The sequence below is a fragment of the Lygodium microphyllum genome, chromosome 7, assembly GCF_053477565.2.
Source record: "Lygodium microphyllum isolate KBCC chromosome 7, Lygodium_microphyllum_v1.1.10, whole genome shotgun sequence".
NCBI classification, from domain to species: Eukaryota; Viridiplantae; Streptophyta; class Polypodiopsida; order Schizaeales; family Lygodiaceae; genus Lygodium; species Lygodium microphyllum.
In genome coordinates, this window is record NC_141141.1 from 3086165 (window position 1) to 3106059 (window position 19895).

At 44.6% G+C, this 19895-nt stretch overlaps 1 protein-coding gene across 2 annotated transcripts; it reads left to right on the forward strand.

Annotated features, from left to right (window-relative positions):
* The first annotated feature begins 1116 nt into the window (after window positions 1–1116).
* LOC148033129 (uncharacterized) lies at window positions 1117–5292 on the forward strand. 2 transcript variants are annotated; one of them, XM_087680855.1, is made up of 7 exons: window positions 1117–1217; window positions 1327–1499; window positions 1613–1763; window positions 1879–2019; window positions 2121–2216; window positions 2349–3563; window positions 3646–5292. In XM_087680855.1, exons 1-7 carry the CDS (start codon window positions 1152–1154, stop codon window positions 4663–4665), a joined length of 2862 nt encoding a protein of 953 aa, XP_087536981.1. In that variant the 5' UTR covers window positions 1117–1151; the 3' UTR covers window positions 4666–5292. The 2 variants fall into 2 exon arrangements, with proteins under 2 accessions (XP_087536981.1, XP_087536982.1); XM_087680856.1 differs by having other exon boundaries at window positions 1327–1413.
* The last annotated feature ends 14603 nt before the right edge of the window (window positions 5293–19895 follow it).

A 19895-nucleotide genomic window follows, 5' to 3' on the forward strand; every position in this document is an offset into this window, starting at 1 on the left:
AAGAAGCATAATAAACTCAATGAAACGATGGATGAGCCAAGGATTGCTTCTTCATAGCCAAGCATAATTGTGTGGGTATAACTTGGAATGGAACCCAATATAGAAATTCTCCTTGAAGATCTCCTTCAAGTGTAGATTTTGTTGTGAATCTTTCGAAGTTGATTTAGAGACCTCATTATTTCTTGATATATAATCCTTCTTGAAGTTCTCAATGTGAAAATGACATTTGGAGATTCTCAATGTGGAAATGGCTTTCATTGAAGTTGAGATTTAGAGACCTCATTATTTCTTGATATATAATCCTTCTTGAAGTTCTCAATGTGAAAATGACATTTGGAGATTCTCAATGTGGAAATGGCTTTCATTGAAGTTGATTTATAGAGACCTCATTTTTTCTTACTATATAATCCTTATTGAAGTTCTCAATGTGGAAATGACATTTGGACATTCTCAATGTGGAAATGACTTTCATGATGAAGAAAATCTCTCATTAATATGATACAACCTCGATGAGGGAAAATTAAGATGTAGGTTTAGTACTTCTTCAATGAGAAGCCTAGCAAGAATGCACTAAACTAGAGACCTTTAGGAGCCCAAGATGCTAAAAATGCAAATGCTACAAGTTAAAAATGCACACAAGGAAGCATTAAATGATGTTGCTGACACTAAAATAATGAAAAAAATCAATAAATGCAAGTAGCAACATCATTAAATGTAGTCAGCGTAGCTTGGAAGGTGATCATAGTTGCAAAATTAGATATTTGAAGGCTGAAAAGTCCTAGAAACGAGTTGCCCCATTGTAACAAACACAGATGATTAGTTATCAACAAAGGATAGCAACACAAATGTAGAATTTGAAATCTGATACCATGTCAGAAATGGATGTAACAACGTAAGCATTGAAAAATGTTGAAATAAACTCTTGAACACAAGATAGAAGAGAGAGAAAATAGAAAACACAAGAATAATGCAAAGAACTCAAAGATGTGCTAGAGAAATAAAATCTATATACCAAACACGAGACAATGTCATGCAATAGTGAGTCAATGACTGTGTCGGCAACACCGTCTCCACCAAAATTTAACAATCCTAAATGGACTCGTGAAAGGAAAGTGAAGAAAAGATAAACGACTCAGAGAACAGGACTGAATATGTATTTCTCCTGTCTTGGCTGTCTACAACTGGCGCCTTCTTTCCTCCTTAAGCAATTGCGCATTGTCAGTAAACTGCAGTTTATCTATTTGGCCCTGGTTACATTAACTAAGGTCCTCACAGTGTTAAAGTAAATACTCTCTCTTCCGTCCCATAACTCTAGTATCTTGGCAGGCAGTTGCAGGAAACGATTCCATCGCCTTGCTACATGATAAACCTGTCTCTGACTCTCTCGATAAACATCCTGCCACAGCAAGCAAGGTATCTCATAATTCATTCCGTGTGTTTATGAATCCCTGGGTTCCTGATCAGAAGCTGTGGCTCTACCGCAACTTGCAAGTTGCAAGGTCTGTAAAGGTCGCTCTGGAGTCTGATGCACGCTGTCAGAGTCTCCGATTCACAGACTCACAGGCTTTTCCCACTTTAGCAGTAAATTGTTATCTTTCTTTTCCGCCCTCAGATCAATGGACGTCAGGTGGAAGAGCGGATGTCCGCAAACGCACGTTCGTCCAAATCTGCACTTAAAGCTGCGGTCTGCTTGGCAGCAGCTTTCTGCCTCCAAGTTATGCTTTCAGATGTTGAAAGGCGACCTGTTGAAAGGCATGTCAGAGGTAATGGTTCTATCTTCTACTGGATAATCCCTTGAATAATGCATTTGGTCTATTTATGCTAGAAACTTTGGCATGATGCTGTTTGCTGGCTGTTATTGCGTGCCCGCGCCTGCAGGCAAACGACATTTTCAACTCCATGTCTGTCCCCTTGATACGTTTGGTAGGCTTGAAAATGGAGGAAATACACGTCGAAGGCCGAAGAAGTTCCGTTTCTGTGTCATTGCCAAAGCCAGAATGCCTTCAAGCACAATATGTTGTATGCATACGGGAGCTTTCAAACAGAATGTTCTGTATGTACTATGGTTTAGGCCTAAAGCTTGATCACATGATCTTATTGATTCAGTCCGCTGCTTGCAGCCTCCGGCATTGTGTTCTGATGACATAAGATCAGGACTTAATTGCCAGTCTACTAATTTGAGAACGAGCCAATCGATTCATGGCAGATTACATGAGGTTCGTAACTCTCACAATCGATAGGCTAGGTCTACCTCCATTATTGAAGGAGATTCGTTGGAAGAAGATGTTATTCTATCAGGCTTTAAAGTTTGTCACTCACATGACGACTGACCTCTGCACTGCTTTTAGACAGTAGACGTGAAAGCAGAGGCCGCTAAGGAGATAAAGGAGTTCTCAATTTTGCAAAAGCAAGAACTGCGGCATCTGCTTGGTATGGTGAAGATGATAGAGAAGTTGGTGAGGTCTCAGGAAATGGTGATCGCAGATAAATTTCAGGAATGTAACAATTCTATTGACTCTTTGCAAAAGACGTACCTTGCAAACTTGAAGAATCTTCATCAGCAGGTTCTCGATATGAGACAACAAGATAGCCGGATAACTCATCGAATCCGTGTGGCCGAACAAAGCTATCAAGCTTTGATGTCACTAGCTGTAAAGTTGCAAGAGACTGGAACATTAGGAACGAAGAACAACTTACTGGATTTGAGAGTTGAGGTGGAAGAAATGGTGAATCAACTGGCAGGCAACATGTGCCAACCGTTGATTGCTTTTGCGAAAGAACGTCAAGCAAACAGTGCGGCAGCCACAATATTTTCTAGATTGAAGAGGCTAATAGAGGAAGCGGACTCTAGAAATTCTGCTGCCCTTAAAAGACTTTCAGCCGCAAACGATGAAGCCGTTGCACATGCAAGGGAGCTACAATTGAGAATGCATGCTCAGAATAAAGAGATGGAGCTAATGGCTAGACAAGCAGAGGCCATGAGCAGATCGCTTGAAGAGAAAGGCAAACATGTGGAGGCCTTGGAACGAGCCATGCTAGAGAAGACGGCACAGGAAGGAGAACTAAAATGTCTTCTGAACCGTCAGTCAGAAAGTATTTGTGAGCTTGAACTAGAGCTTAGGCAGAAAGATGAAAGGTTATGCGATGCCCTGCAAAAGCTACGAACGACACAAAGACAGCTGAGTAACGAGCATAGCCAAATTGTGCAAGCCCGTCAAGCGGCTGGCAAGCTTTATGAACTGCTGACAAGCGTAGAGAGTAGACTAAGAGACATTAAAAAAGACATGTGCAATCAAACCTATGACGAAACTACAGATAGCACGGATGTGTCGATCCAAAGAAACGAAAGTGCTTTGCAGCAATCCCAGCAAGAAGAGCACAGGAGACTTCCAGCAAGCTTCAACAATAGGGCATCGCGCCATCTTTCCGATGCTTCAAGTGATGCCTTGATCATTAACCAGAATATTGCAGGTGGAGGACGGTTGCAGGAAGCCTTCATTCCAAAGCTCATTTCCGATTTGAACAAAGCATTAGAAGATCAACGGAACAACGGCTCCGTTCAGGCAAGTGCTGTCTCTAACCTCGACTAAAAGCATTTCGTGGAATAGCGCCAGTGGCTAAACCGTAACGACTGAATCTTCTCAGGATCAAGTCCTTAAAAGCATTGCTAGTTGGGCTTCCGAAGAAAGGGATATCCAAGATCTCATGGGAAACGCTAATGAGCATTCACAAGCTGAATTTTTGGAGCTGTTGTGCACGTATGCAACCAAAATCAACATCACTGATTCGACTTGTGCAGGATTGAACCCCATAGCAATGGGGTTCTGGCTCACTTTAATCTTTTTATCCTCCCGCGTAGGTCATAATAGGGTATGTCATCATCCTGCAAATTATGAAACCTGCGAAAGGCCCAATGGTGACTCGCAGATGGTCAAGGAAGACCTGAAAGATCTAATTTCTGATCTGAAAGTGCGTTCTATTGCACTGAACAAATCCTCAGGGCCAGTGGGCCAGTTTCTCATCACAGTGGCTATGGCTATGGTTTGGGAGAATGGATTTGCAGGTAGCGCAAGTAAAAACATCGTCACAAAGCCAAAACCCAACGCCATTGAAGGCAGCTTGTCAAACGAACAAAGCTGCACAGTCCAGCAGGCGCAAGGCCATAAGAGAAAATTCGAGAAAGAAGAGATGAGCGGTGGAAATGAACCAGCTTTGGATAAGATCACAGATGTAGATGCAAACAAGCGGAGCTTCATGTGTCTGAGCACAGAGGCATCTTCAGCTGTTGTGCAATTTAGGGACGCAGGAAACCCAGAGCTGGATGACGGAGGAGGTAAAAATGACCTAAAACTGGGGCCTGAGAACGATCGGTTCTCCGTCAGAGAGGAAGGAGGCAAAGGCCTCCCGGAAAGCAAGAACGGGTTGCAAATCGACCAATCCACCAACAGGGAGCTCTGGCAGGTGCTAGAATTGGTGCCTGAGAAAGCCAGCAGAGGGCAACATTGTGAGCCATTGGTGGTTCTAAAAGACGATGTTGCCATTGCAGCACCCAAAAACTTGTCAGTACCACCTTTTCGTAAGAGAGCCTCTCCCAGGCTGATGAATCGACGCTTGTCATCGCCCTGCTACAGAAAATCACAGATCTACTCATTAAGCAAAAACTGATGGCCCTGCTACAGATAATCACAGATCTAGTTATTAAGCTAAATCACTATGCTCGAAGTACATACTGCATTTCTGGTATTTGGTTTCATGTACCCTCATATCTCATTCGAGTCCCATTTGTGCTGAGAAAGTCAAGAACTCCGTCATGCTTATCCTCTACCTAGCTTTGCTTTTCCAATTGTGCCACATGAACGAACATGGGGTCCATGTTCACCTACGTTTAATCATATCTTCCCTATAATCTCCTTTCAAACTCGAACTATGTTTTCGGTGCTTTCAAACTCCACTACCTTTTTGGTGCCTAGGACATGAGATTGAACTTTAGCACCATGACATGCCTAGGCAAAGAACTTAACTAGGTGGAGTTCATGGTTTCTAGTATGTTCTACCATGTGTAAGTTCGACTAATGATCAATCATTTTATATAATTGGTTGCCATGTCCCATTGCCATCCCCCCCTCCCCCCACCAACTATTTTTAGCCACTTTTCCTCACTTCATTGCCATGTGGCAGTCAAGTGACCTTGGCAAAATGAAGTAGCTCTAATTTTGGATCCACTACTTGCATTGCACCAAGTCTCAAAATTTTTGGAAGTAAGTAAGAGCACCTTGGCCACACAATGCAAACTTCAACTCCATCAACTAGGTCAATTGATTAACCTAGGAGTGGCCCATCTGTTATAGGTCATACTAAATACACAACCAATCCAAAACTCAAGCAGGATGGCATGTGACAATTTTTGTTTCCATGTTAATCAAAGGCCAAGTCCAACCAAGGCCTTAAGGAAAGTGATCCAAGCCCCCAACAATACCTTGTTTATTTCTTTTAAAGGTCCGTGTGAAATGCATGAATACTTGTGTTATGAATTTGAACTTCACATATGAACTTCCATGCTTGGTTGTCCCTTAGCTTACAAGTAGGTCTAGCTCAAGATTGGAATGTGTTCTACATTAGATACGATAATTAAAGCAAAGGCAAAAGGAACCAATGGCACAACTCAATGTGAAATTGAACAAATTCTATAAGCTTGGAGAAAACCTTAAGAAAGCATTGTAGGCTTTTTGTAGCATCTAACATAATGTGGATGGTGGTTTTGTTATAATCTTTAAAAAAAGCTCTCCTTGTTGGAGGTTACTCAAATGCCCACATTTCAATTACTTGCCTATGTTCTAACTACCCCATATTGTAAGGCTTCAAGAGCCATTATGGTCAATGGACATTGGAAGGGTTCCTAGCTTAGAAATTGTAAGGTGTCTAAACTCGTAGACCATATGGCTATTAGATGGCTAATGTAGACTTGTATGTTTAGTCAAGTGGGAAAGAGTTAATGAAGATAATGGAGTATCCACTCGACACTTTAGTATCGAGTGACAAGTTATCAAGTGCATCTATCAATGGGGCTTGGTGATGCCCTTTGGTGGGGCTCAAGGGTAGAAGCCCTTGTGCCCAAAGGAAAAAGCAATATTTCTTTGGTGTTTTCCTAGAACATTCCATATCATGCATATGGATATTGGTTCACTACAAGATATAGACCTTATACTGACGTTTAAAGCGACGAAAATACAAACAACAAAATTTGCCCCCGTCGTCGCAAAAAGCGTCGTTATTGACGACGCCATAGAAACGTCGCAATATGCGTCGCTATTTGCAGATAACGACGCATATAGCGATGCAACCAGTAAATTTGCGACGCTCATAGCGAGGCCAATAGCGACGCGAGCAGTAAATTTGCGACGCAAATAGTGACGGTAAGAGGGGAAATTTTTTTTGTAAAATTGATACATGAAATAAATACATGATCGCATAAAATGCGATTGGTACAATTATGAAAGGACATCACTAATACATAGAAAATGTCTACATAGATTAGGCGACTAAAAACTAAAGGTGTGTGAGCTCCAAGGATCCAAGGGCGAGCTACAAATCCTCGTCCCCCGAAAGCTCGTCCCGCCGCAAAGGAGCATCGAACGGATTCTGCAGAAAAAGAAACAACATATCAATCCGCCATACAATAATGCATTCAAATATTTCATGGTAACTACAGACAAGAAAGATGAGTGACTTACAGGGCCGCCGCATCTATACAATCGGTCGATCAATGCATTGAGACCGTGCCTCTCTGCATATCGAGTCTCAAGGCCTTGCGGATCGCGATTTGTAATGGAGTGCTGCAAAGAAAACAAAATGCTAAGTGTTAGAAACATGATTGTCAGTACAAAGAATATTTCAAAAAAACAAATAAGCAAAACAAAAGAGAAACTTACAAACTCCTCCAAATATATCATGTGGCCGCCACTCCCAAGATGATGCACCACTCCGGCCTCGAGTCGTGTCCTCGCTGCCTCCCGCTGCTGTGCTGACTCCAACGTCCTGGCGAATCTGTAGCCTCCTCCCTCAGTCGGCGCCAATCGTCTGCATCTAACCACTTGGGCTTTGCAGCCCCACTCTTGATTGCCTTGCGTACGTCGGATCGTCTATGTGACATGTATGCGCGCATGCAATCCATCATCCAGCCCGTAGAGAATCTATCTACTGCGGCTAGCACCGGAAACTCCTCGTGCAAGGATGCTACTATGTAGTCCTTACTCTCCTCCGATATGTTATTCCAATGATCCAGGACGTTGTGCCGAAAAACTTGTTGGCACAACTCCCTCATGCGAGCCATCACCCTCCTCCCCTCATTATTCATGATAACCGCTCCTGACCTACTATCAACTAGGTATCCATAACCCCTAGGAGTCTACCTAAGATGGGTCCTCTCCCATCTCCGTCCACGCTCCTGGGCATATCCAGGAGACCCCTGTACATCTGGTGTACCGACGGGGGTACCCTCTCTCGGAGTGCCACTCAAAGGGGTGCCACCAAAGGGGGTTCCACCTGTTGACGGGTATGCAAAAGCCAGAGTAACTGGAGTAGACGTCCTCACAGGTGTGACAAATCCTAGAAGTGACGCAGCTCCAGCTGAACGATGAGACGGAGACACCACGTCCGTGTCTCCACAACAGCACCCCCTGATCCCGATGCAGTCCCTCCCTCTGGCCCAAGTCGTGAGCGTCAAGATCGTCTGCTCAAAGCTGAAGCATCTGATCGCGCTGAAGCAGATCTAGAAGAGTGCCTTGACGAAGAACGAGACAGCTCCTGGTCTGCCATCTCTCTGAATCTCACGAGCTAATCTAGAGACATGCGTGCCATCATGTCCTGAAACTCCTCATCGCTCATCCCTCGACTCATCCTGAAAATGTCACCTACACAGATAAAAAATGGTGTTAGAATAATCAATTTAAACTATACAAAGCACAGTAATATAAATCATGTTTGAAAAATCCCTCTTAAAATGCATATCTTATGTACCTTTATGGAAGATCTAAACAACGAATTGAGTAATACAATTCTCCAAGAATGAAATATTCTATGGTCCCATGTTAATCTCCTGACACAACTCTGCATACACTGGAAGGTCGATAGACATGTCACCACAAAAGAACGAGTCTGCCTCATTCTCAAAAAATTCTTGGACTTCTGTATTTCCATCTCCGTCCGCCAATGCGGGCTCCAAACTTGCAGTGGCATCCACCCCTTGTAATATCGACCCCTCTATTTGCATATTTTATTCATCTATGCCTAGAACATCGCTTTGATCATATACTCTCGCACTTCGAGGAGTTGAAGGTATAGCATACCACCATTGAGGTTGTCGGGGGTTTGGATAGAAGATTACATGTTCACAAACACGTACAAAGCGAGTTCAAACCATTGTGGCATAAACCATGTCGTATTACAATTAGCAAGCAAATGACTCTTTATACATCTTCACAATGGGCCGGCAACACAAAGGTGTCGCGCAAATCCATCCATCCATCCATCCATTTTTTTTCAGAATCTATTTCGAGAAATCCAGATGGACCTCATCGAACTGTTGCTCCAGCTCCTCCAAGTACTACTTTGAACCACTGCACAAATATCGAATAGTATCATGGAGAAGCTACGGTAATCCACCGTAATAATACTTTGCAAGTTTCCAAAATACTCTATCTCATCCACAACCGTGTTCGGATCCATTGCTCATCGCCGGCTCTCTTGCTCAAACCTTGCCATGACACCACAGTCCATTGTGGAGCGCATTTTGTCAATATGCTCCATGCGAAAATGCCATCCGCGCGACCACGCTGCACTATATATTTTGTACTGCGCATTTGAAACACTCAAATTAGATGTAGCAAGCAAATTTAGATATGACACATTCTAAACCCCTCATCACCTTTGGACTACATCCCCTCGAGAACTCCCACTCCTCCATTGAGACCTCTCTCCCTTCGCTGGATGCTGCAGTCAAGGCTCCATGCAACCATCGTGTTGACATAAAGCGCAGCATCTCCTCCATGCCTTCGGGATATCGAATCGGTCGATGACACGTGCTGCGTCAGAATTCAGCTCGCGCTTCCTCTCGATCTTGCCTTGCAATCTGGTACTTGGCGAGCCACGTCTCCATGGAGGCATGGTGCAACATACAAAAGCGATTCACCTTCTCTTCCATTGAGGCATCCATTCTTTTTTCTACCCCATTTCCAACCACCACATCTCCAGTCAGTCTATCATCGTCCTTCAGCATCCATAGCATTTCATTGTCTGGTTCCACCGTTGGTAGCCATTGTGAGATATGCACTAACGCCTCTGACACCAACCAACCTTCCGCCATGCTACCTTCTGGACGAGCTCGTTGTCGCACAAAGCCTTTCAGGGTTTTCATGAAGCACTCCAGGAAGAACATCCATCGCGTATGGACAGGTCCAGCAATCTCCACTTCGTCCACAAGATGCACAAGAAGGTGAACTTGTATCGTGAGCATGCTAGTGGGCAGGTATTTCTCAAAGAGACAGACCGTCTCAATTGCTCCCCGCCTTGCGGATTCAGTAGAGGACGTCTTAATCTCTTTCTGTGAGATCCATTGCACCAAAGTCGACAACTTGTAAATGGCCCCGCGAATTTCTGGAGTAAGGCATCCTGCGATCGCAATCGGTAGGACAAACTGCCACAAATGAGAAAGCATTATGAATAATGGCCACTTTTCAAATTGCAAAATGTCCACGCTAATTACAATCCATTCTGTTCACAAACCTGACATATCTTATGCCAATCATGGGATTTTAGCCCAGACAATTGGTCATCTTTAGAAAATGCGGACCTGAGAGAACGCATCATACCCGTCGGAGTGCGGATAGACTTGATTACTTGCTTCACAATACGCTCTTCTTTGGTAGACAAAACCCAGGGAGCACGAGGAAGCTGCACTCCCCCTTCAGCACTCGACTGCAGCCAAAGCGCCTCCATCTTACCTACCTCCTTCAAATCCATTCGTGACCCTATAGTGTCTCTCTTTCCTGTGATGTGGTCCCATAGCAAGCTGCCCACATTCTTGAAAATATGCATGGGATCCAACAAGTGGTTGACCTATAAGTGGGTCCAATATGGCAACTCGTAGAAAACTGAGAACCGTCGCATTCCATTTGGATGTGATTCCGGGTTTACCATTTTCAGCTCATACCAGCTTGCAGCGTTCATACGTGCTGGAGGTCGTCCAAGAAAACCTTCCTTGAGTTCATGATCCTCCGGCAAGAAAGCAGCGTGTCCTTGATATACCATCTTCTTCATGGTTCGTGACCTTCGGGAGACTAACTGTGGCCCACACAATGGACATGCATGATAACCTGAGGTAACCAGACCTGTAAGGCGAGCCACGACCTAGTGAATACTTGATTGAATGAAATAAAATATAGATATTACTAGCGAGAATGGAGGTCTGCTCACCTGAGCACTCTCCCAATCCCGGAAAGTCATGCATCGTCCACATGAGAATGGCTCGAATGTTGGTTGACCGAGCCGACCATCGCGCCTGCTCATATCTTGCACAGTGACCCCCTCCTCCCACAAAATCTTAAGCTCATCGACTAATGGACGAAGATACACATCCATATTTTTTACTTTGTAGCGGCCCGGGATGAGCAAGCTAAGGATGAGATGTCCTTTCTTTGTAGAAAGCCATGGAGAGATGTTGTAGTTGACAAGCACTATAGGCCACACACTGTAAGAAGTCGAGCGCAGACCAAATGGGTTCACACTATCCATGGCGAGACCGAGCCGAAGATTCCTTGGCTCTCGCGCAAAGCCTAGGAAGGTAGAGTCAATGTGGCTCCATGCACGCGAATCCGCTGATATTCGTTGGACTCCATCCATGGACCTATTCTGCCATGCCAGACGTACGAAACATGTGGTTTATGCGGGGGATAAGCAGAAAGTGTCTGAGAACTTTTTGAGGGATGGTTTGCTCTTGCAAGTCCTGTCGATACCTGTGAGCACCACACTTTGGACATGTCTCCATAGTCTCGTATTCATCTCGAAACAGTATGCAGTTGTTGATACATGCATGGATGTTATTGTAGTCTATGCCAAGCTTCCGTAAAACATGTCGGAAAAAGCACAAATGTTTGCAATAATACTGTAAAAAAAAAAATCAATGAAGCCTATGTGCAAGGTACCTGAATAACTCAGTTACACTCGTATCGCTCCAACCATATTTTGCTTGCACACTTAAGAGTGCAAGCAATGTCTTCAACCGAGATACTCGGCACCCATCATATAATGGTATGGATGCTTCCTCTCTAAGCAGGTCAGATGTCTCAACATCCATGGGAATCAATGCATCGATCATTGCCTCCATCTCAGGCTCCAAGATTATAGGTAGGTCAGGAAGGTTGTCTGTCTCCTCTGGCATTGACAGTATAGATGGGCCTTGCCAATGGTGGATTGGCTCCTGCAATCCATCCATCACACGTCCACGAACTCCTCTAATTGGCCGCAAAGGTGCACTCCCCCTTGGGTCGAGACATCACCCCCCTGGATAGAAAATTTGCCAACAAGACCCAATCTTATTGTGTATGGTTTTCAATTAGCTTGCGAGTACAATGCTTGATTAATATTAACTTCAAATTACCGTTTGCTGAAAATCCGCAATCGCTTGATCAATGATCTCAGATTGAAACTCGCCAAATCGTCATACGTGTTCTATAGACAATCGGCGTTTTCGTTTAATTGCCAACTTGCATTGAGAGCAAGGACATGGGACACGCTAATTAAGATACGTCTCACGGTCTTGAACAATAAGACCTTCTTCGTTTTCCATCTTATCTACATTACAGTAAACGAGGCTTAAATGGATAGCTTTATGGAGATGTACATCAAGTTGCAAGTTGACCATAAATCTTCCATTGTATGTCAAGTTACATAGTAGTTGAGAGATTTATGGAGATGTACATCAAGTTGACCATAGCTTTATGGAGATGTACGTCAAGTTACATAGTAGTTGAGAGATTTTCCAATGTTATATCTCGGCCTTGTATCATGCTCAAGGATTTGTTTGTCCCGGAAGATAATTATTCGTTATTGTAAAAAACTGCACTAGAGGGCTTTGAGTATAAGTAATCCATTTTGAGCATCATTGAGGATCTCTTAGTCTAATAATAAATCAGTCTCAACAAAAAGCATCTTAGAAATGTGGTTTTTTTGTCCTAGGATCGCGTATTAAAATTAATGCCATCTATGAAATTTATCAACTATAGTAATAAAATTTATTTCAATCAATTCTACTCATAGTCATAAGACCTAAGAGAAAATATCATATACTCAATTTAAGGGATTCTTCTTCTATAACAATACTTTTGGGTTCATTTTGATGAAGTACCGTAATGACCATTAGGTAGGGTATCATTTTCTTTTAGTCCTTCCGTTGACTAGTTGGCATGATTTCTAATTCGTTATGCCTATAAAGTTAATACAAAAACAATGAATTATGCATATCACAATTAGATCCCCTACTTGGACATTATGAAGGACATGACCAATTTTAAGTCATCTTAAAGAATCACCAATGTACGTGGCCCATGGCAAAGCACATTGCATACCATTATCGATAAGTCTACTATCTTAAATTTCCTTCCCCTCCCTCTCCCTCTCTTTCTCTCCCTCTCTCTCCCTCTCCCTCTCTTTCTCTCTTTCTCTCTCATTTCCTCTCCTAAACAAGCAAGAGGGAGAGTGAGTGAGAGAATGCACTCTCCCTCCCTCTCCCTCTCCCTCTCTTTCTCTTTCTTTCCCTCTCTCATTTCCTTCCCCTCCCTCTCCCTCTCTTTCTCTCCCTCTCTATCTCTCTTTCTCTCTCATTTCCTAAATAAGCATAAAAATAAAGTGATTTAAACATTAAACAAGCAAAAGGGAGAGGGAGAGAGAGACAATGCACTCTCCCTCTCTTTCTCTTTCTCTCCCTCTCTCATTTCCTTCCCCTCCCTCTCCCTCTCCCTCTCTTTCTCTCTCTAACTTTCTCTCTCATTTCCTCTCCTAAACAAGCAAAAAATAAAGTGATTTAAACATTAAACAAGCAAAAGGGAAAGGGAGAGAGAGAATGCACTCTCCCTCCCTCTCCCTCTCTTTCTCTTTCTCTCCCTCTCTCATTTCCTCCCCCTCCCCCTCCCCCTCCCCCTCCCTCTCCCTCTCCCTCTCTTTCTCTTTCTCTCCCTCTCTTTCTCTCTTACTCTCTCGTTTCCTCTCCTAAACAAGCAAAAAAGAAAGTGATTTAAACATTAAACAAGCAAAAGGGAGAGGGAGAGAGAGAATGCACTCTCCCTCTCCCTCCCTCTCTCTCTCCCTCTCCCTCTCTTTCTCTTTCGTTTCCTCTCCTAAACAAGCAAAAGAGAGTGATTTAAACCTTGAACAAGCAAAAGAAAGAGAGAGGGAGACTCACCGATGAGATATGGCGAGTGTGGGGCGGCTCCTCTTTGCGATGAAGGCTCCTCCTCTCCTTCGCAAACAACGGCGGCGATGACGACGGCGACAGCGGCGGTGGCAAGTCTTCTTCCTCTCCTTCTCTCACGACAGTTGCTCTCTCCCTCGCTCTCGCTCTCAAAACTCACAATGGAGCAAACGCGAAATGAAAACCGCGCTCGATTTCGGCTGCATTTTTTCCCTGCGGCCCGTCGCAAATGCGACGCAAATAGTGACACCAATAGCGACGCTGCTATCCGCCATCGCTAATCGGCGTTGCTACTACCTCAAATCCTTTTAGTGGTTGTTGGATCAACTGAATTGCATTGGTGGTAAGCCAAGATGAACCACCCATGTGTGTTTTGACTATTCGAGTTCCAACACTAAATATGAACAAATCATCTTACCCTCTAACATTTTCATAGCTGTTGAGCACTTAAGGCTTTTGTACTCATTGTTCTCCATCTCGAATCTATGCTTAGATTACCATCGAACCTGGCAAGAGTGCATAATCAACAAAGCCTTAAGCCTTTAGCTATTAGTTGTATCAGTTTGCTATAATGGACTTTTATAATCTAATATTCTCATTGAATATGATTGTATTTGGTACTTTCTTTTGATGTTTGTGTTTTCTTTCTCTCCCATGACTCACAATGTTGCCCACAATCCATAATTCAAAAGAATAAGCTTTGACATGGGTTGTGAGATTCCCCTTGATGCCCTAAAAGAAGGGACACATCTTGATAGGCATTCTAAGCTTAAAATCCTAGACAACATTGTTTAGACTATTAGAGATTCCACACATTAAGTTGATGTAGAAGACTTCGACTAACTCATAGGGCTTGTAGAGTCATACCTAAGACCATCTGACTCAAGCTAATCACTTCATAGTTGACACAAACCTTAGGGTGAATCGATTCTACACTTATTCCATAGATATCAATGCTTGTTTTCTTGCCAAGGCACAACCATCGATACATTATCCTAAAACAAAGTTGATCTAGGTTCTAACCTAGTATTAGGGTTTGCTAATCCTAATTTCTTAATTATCCTAAACTTTAGAAAGCTACTTGGCTTGTTGGATCCACCCATCCATAGGATAGAACCATCAAGGCCACGTTTGCCCATTTCTCATATGTGCATCTAATGCATTACAATTTTTTAAAGGTAATGCATTATTGGAACATTTAAATTCGACTTTCATGATTAATCATTTACATTGGTTCCTTGGAAAAATAATCCTTAATGTGTAGCAAGAACTCATGTAAAAAAGCAAGGCTATTTTGCCAAATTAGTTTCCTTCACAAGCTCTTTACTAAGCTTGTAGTTCCTACCTTTGTAAGGCATACTAACTCTTGAATGGGTTAGGAACAGGTGTCTTTGGGGGTTTCATATGAGTTATTTACTAGCTCTAAGTCCCTCAAAGCTCCTATATTTTTAATGAACTGGACATATGGGAAAATACCAATCACATTGATGGTATAAAAGGTGTAAGAGGGTTTCCTCAGGCATGGGGGGAATTATCAAGAAACCCCTCTTCCACCTCTCTTCTTCATGTCTTTCTCTCTCCTCTTCTTCTTCTCCTGTAGTCTTTCTCTCTCTCCTCTTTTCCACCTCTCTTTAGCTCTCAAGGCTTCTCCTTCTTCCTCTCTCTCTCTCTCTCTCTCTCTCTCTCTCTCTCTCTCTCTCTCTCTCTCTCTCTCTCTCTCTCTCTCTCTCTCTCTCTCTCTCTCTCTCTCTCTCTCTCTCTCTCTCTCTCTCTCTCTCTCTCTCTCTCTCTCTCTCTCTCTCTCTCAAGCACGATGGGACAGGCACGGACTGTGGAAGCGCCTGCTACAGCGATGGAGAAATGGGAAACTGTTGTCCCGGCTTCTGCGTGAAGCTCTCAGATAAATCGATTGGCCTGCTACCTTGCGTAATCAATTTGACTTTATCATCGTGAACTTCACCAAACATGGCAACAAGCAGTAGAAGATGAGCACACAACCAGTGTCCGACGAGCAGCCGGGCGAAAAGGTGGCCAGCGCTCTCTGTCTCAGGTGATAGGAAAGATCTCCGAGTCTTTCAAGCCACAAATAGTACAGGTCTCCGCAAGACAAGTCCCACAGAGGTTATACTCTCCTGCAGATTTGCGACTGAATAATATAGAGACAGACTGTCTTTTGTCTCCTGTGGACTCTACACTTGGAGAAGTTTGAAGGAATCTACAAATTGATGCAGCCTTGGGTGGCTTGGTTATGTGGCAGACATTGCAATTAAATCAAATTCAAGTGCTTGGCATCTTACTTGCCCTTACTCTGGCCTCGGGCATAGATCTGCACAAGGCAGGACATTTCTTAATTGCTTATTTATTGGGAGTTCTTCCAAAGGGTTACACATTGTCAAGCTTAGAGGCATTGCAGAAGGAAGGCTCTCGGAATGTGCAAGCTGGGACAGCATTTGTGGATGTGCAGTTTCAGGAGGAGGTGAAAAGTGGGAAACTTTCTTCATTGAAGGTGGTCTCTCTGACATTCAACAGGTCTATCGAGGGGGCTTTTTCCTCGTGAGGCGACATGCCGCTCGAGCTCCATAACGTGGAGCTTCTAATCAGCCAGGCTATCAAGGAGGTGAAGAAAGATTTCAAGAAGGATGCGGATAATGCCTTGAACCAAGAAACCCGCCGGCTCTATGAGAGGATCCGGCGACTGGAGGAGATGGTGAAGACACTCACGGAAGAGAAGAGGGATCTCAAAACTGACCTAGACAAGCTACAAATGGAAGTGTCACATCTACGGGAGGCAAGAGAGGACGCGGATTTCAAAGCGGACCTCCGAGAGGCTATCACAAAGGAATGCCGAGAGGACCTCCAGGTATGCATTAAAACCGAAGTTGAGGCTTCGAGAGAGGGATGGGAGGAAAAAATCAAAGCAAACATGAAGGAAGAATTAGAAGGGAATAAGGAGGGGTGGATTGAGGTAGTGAAGAAGAACATTAAGAAGGAGGTCCAAGAAGAAAATAAAAAGGAGGAGGTAGTCCGGGTTTAGGAGACCTTAGAGGAGGAGAGGCTCAGGAACGCGCACAGATTGAACGTGCGTATTACCGGGCTCCCCGAAGGGGCCTCTCCGGAGGAGGACGCACGCGGGCTATGCACCCGACTAGGATACACGAGCATGCCCTTTACTCAGGCATGGCGTGCAGGACGAGATACTACCAGGGTCAGAGCTCTGATATTACATATGAGCACACCGGAGGACAGAGCCGCTTTCTTTCGGAAGCGGATTTCGCTCCGAGGGATGACTGGGGCTTCCATCTTCATGGATGAGGACCTAGATACTCCAAGCATGCATGCCACAGATACTCCAAGCATGTAGAGAAGGCCGTAAGGCCTTCTATCGAGATGGCCGGATTTTTATAGATGGACGCCCCACTAAATAGGGGGGCGCGGCCTATGAGATGGGGCAGAGGACTGTACAAAAAGCCCCGATACGTGTGGTAGTTTGGAACTGCAACGGCTCCCTATGGTCACGACCGGACAGACTTGAGGAGATTTTACCCGACCATGATGTTATATGCCTCACAGAGACACATGAGAGCCCAGAGAGAGGGCTTCCATGCATTACAGGATTTGAGTGGGTATCTGCATACCAGGCTACTACTAGGCATAGCACATCTAGGGGCTCAGGAGGGGTGGCAGTTCTATTCCGTCAAAGGATACAGAGACATATCCAGTTAGTGAGACGAGATGAGGAGGCCAGTTACATATGGATCAGAGTACAGATATCAGATGAGAGATGGATCTATATGGCAGTATGCTACTTTTCACCACAAGGGTCCAGATATGCTACTACGCAGGGTGATATTCAGGCCAGAGATTCCCCCTCCCCTTATTCACAGCTTTCAGAGGACATTATTCTGTATTCTAGTTTGGGTGAGGTCTTCCTTATGGGGGACTTCAACAGGCGCACACAGAGCCAACAGTGTGAGAGTTTTGATATGGAGCAGCCAGAGATCATGAGAGCATTAGACCCTGAGGAGTTGGGGATCAGTAGGGAGTCAGCAGATACTGGGCCAGACGCCACAGGGTATGGAGGGCATTTACTTGAGCTTGGTAGTAGACATCATCTCGTTATTTATAACAGGATGGCACGATGGCCATATTCAGGAGGTCTTACATGCTTCCCACATGGGGGGGGGCGAGAGTACTGTAGATTATCTGCTCGAACCGATCGATGGGATGCATACTATCGAGTCCTTCGACCTTGGGAGACTTCCACTCGGTGCCGATCACACCTTTCTCAGTTTCTCACTCCTCACCTCATTACCATCACCACCTGCAGATATCATACCCCACATGCATACTACCATACACTTCACTCATAAGCTCTCACATATTTACTCATAGCATCTAGAGGAGCACATCACATCACTTGATCCATACGCACCCCTTGATACACTGACCACTGATATCACACGCATTCTGCACCATTCTGCTACACTTAGTTTTCCACATCACACATACACGCACCCCCCTCGGACCGGTACCATGCCACAGAACAGGTGGTATGATGATGAGTGCAGAGATCTACGTCGACAGCTACGCGATTTGGAGGCCAGAGGAGAGATCACACACAGATAGGCGCAGAGATGCATGCACCGCTTGACCCGCCGTAAAAAGCGGGAATGGGAGGAGGAGAGATATTGGGATATATACCACCTTCTTATGAGCAGAGACTGTGCAGAGGCATGGAGGCAGATCAGAGAACCACGCTCACCCACACCGATACATGACCCTGCAGTATGGCATGGATACGCACAGAGTTTATATCATGTACCCGCACAGCCGCTGATACCCACACCATGTACACCGAGACCGGGTATTTCATCCTTTTTCACCACTAGTATGGTGAAACATGCTATTTCACGGTTACAACATGGCCGCGCTCGAGACCAGTTTGATCTTCAGGCAGAGCATATTATATATGGCAAAGACACATTGGCTCCACTCATTGCTCACCTCTTCAACCGTGCATTGTCTGAGGGGTTCCCTGACTCGTGGACAGAGCACACCATTGTACCTATCCACAAGTCAGGGGATCCTATGGATCCTAACACATATAGGACCATCATGATTGGGCCAGTTTTGTCCAAACTTTATGGCACGGTGATGGAGGAGGAGCTCAGCACGCTAGCAGAGAGAGAGTGCATGCGCGCACCCGGACAGGCAGGGTTCAGACGGGCATTTTCTACCATAGACCACATCTTCACTCTCCGTTGTCTGATCGACCACACACGAGTGAAGAAACAGAGATTGTACTGTTGCTTTGTGGATTTCCGCAAAGCCTTTGACATGGTTCCGAGAGAGATGCTTTTCAGACGCCTACTTGATCTGGGGGTGGATGATGACATGATGTGGGGTATTTATGCACTATATATGAGCGGGTTACTGGCAGAGTCAGATGTCCGGGAGGTATATCAGATCCCCTTGTGAGCACCATTGGTGTGAAACAAGGATGCCCACTCTCACCGACTCTATTTGGGCTATACATTGATGAGATAGCAGAGTTTATTCAACAGCGAGCCAGTGGAGGTATAGATCTCAGTGGAGCCACAGTTCATATCTTACTATATGCAGATGACATTGTGTTGGTCTCAGACTCAGCTCAGGGATTACAGTAGCATTTATTAGCATTGGATGATTTTTGCATACAGAGAGGCATGACAGTGAACCTTGGTAAAACCAAGGTTCTTATATTCCATACATCAGCTCAGATACGCAGATAGAGTATTTTCATGGCAGCAGGAGGGAGTATTGAGGTCACTGGATCATATGTATATTTGGGAGTCACCTTTACAGCAGCTTCAGGGACTTTCTCGATGACACAGGCAGCTCGTGACCGCCTCACTAGAGGATACTCAGCATTGGCTCTTATGGAGCGACAGTGTTATCAGGCACATTTCCAGGAGCCCCGCACCAAGGGGTGGCTCTTTGATATTCTAGTCACTCCAGCACTGATGTATGGAGCAGCTATATGGGGGCCAGGCCTTGCCGATTATGTATGGACATTGATAGAGAGACCTCAAGTGATCATGATATCTAGATTGATTCGCAGCAAGGCCTCAGTCCCACATGACATTGTGCGAGCAGAGCTTGCCACACCGCCCATGCTAGTCGAGGCATTATTTCAGACAGTCTGCTTCCTACACAGATTTCCGGATATGGACAGAGATCGCATTGCATATAGAGCATATATGGCATCTCAGGAGATGGCTCGAGCGGGGGATACCACATCATGGTATGCACAGACTAGAGCTTGGTTTGACAGACATGGGCTAGACATTGATAGACTCCCACCTCTTCTATATGATACTCAGGCTCCCACTTACACCCTCTCTCTCTCTCAGAGGAACAAAGTCATCAGACAGGAGATATGGCATATTTATAT

What these genes read in the sequence shown, in the direction of transcription:
- LOC148033129 (XM_087680855.1), top strand. Translation starts at nt 1,152, where the DNA reads ATGTATTTCTCCTGTCTTGGCTGTCTACAACTGGCGCCTTCTTTCCTC. An exon ending in GCCTTCAAGCACAATATGTT is followed by an intron (nt 2,020 to 2,120) that starts GTATGCATACGG and finishes CGCTGCTTGCAG; the next exon opens with CCTCCGGCATTGTGTTCTGA. An exon ending in GGAACAACGGCTCCGTTCAG is followed by an intron (nt 3,564 to 3,645) that starts GCAAGTGCTGTC and finishes GAATCTTCTCAG; the next exon opens with GATCAAGTCCTTAAAAGCAT.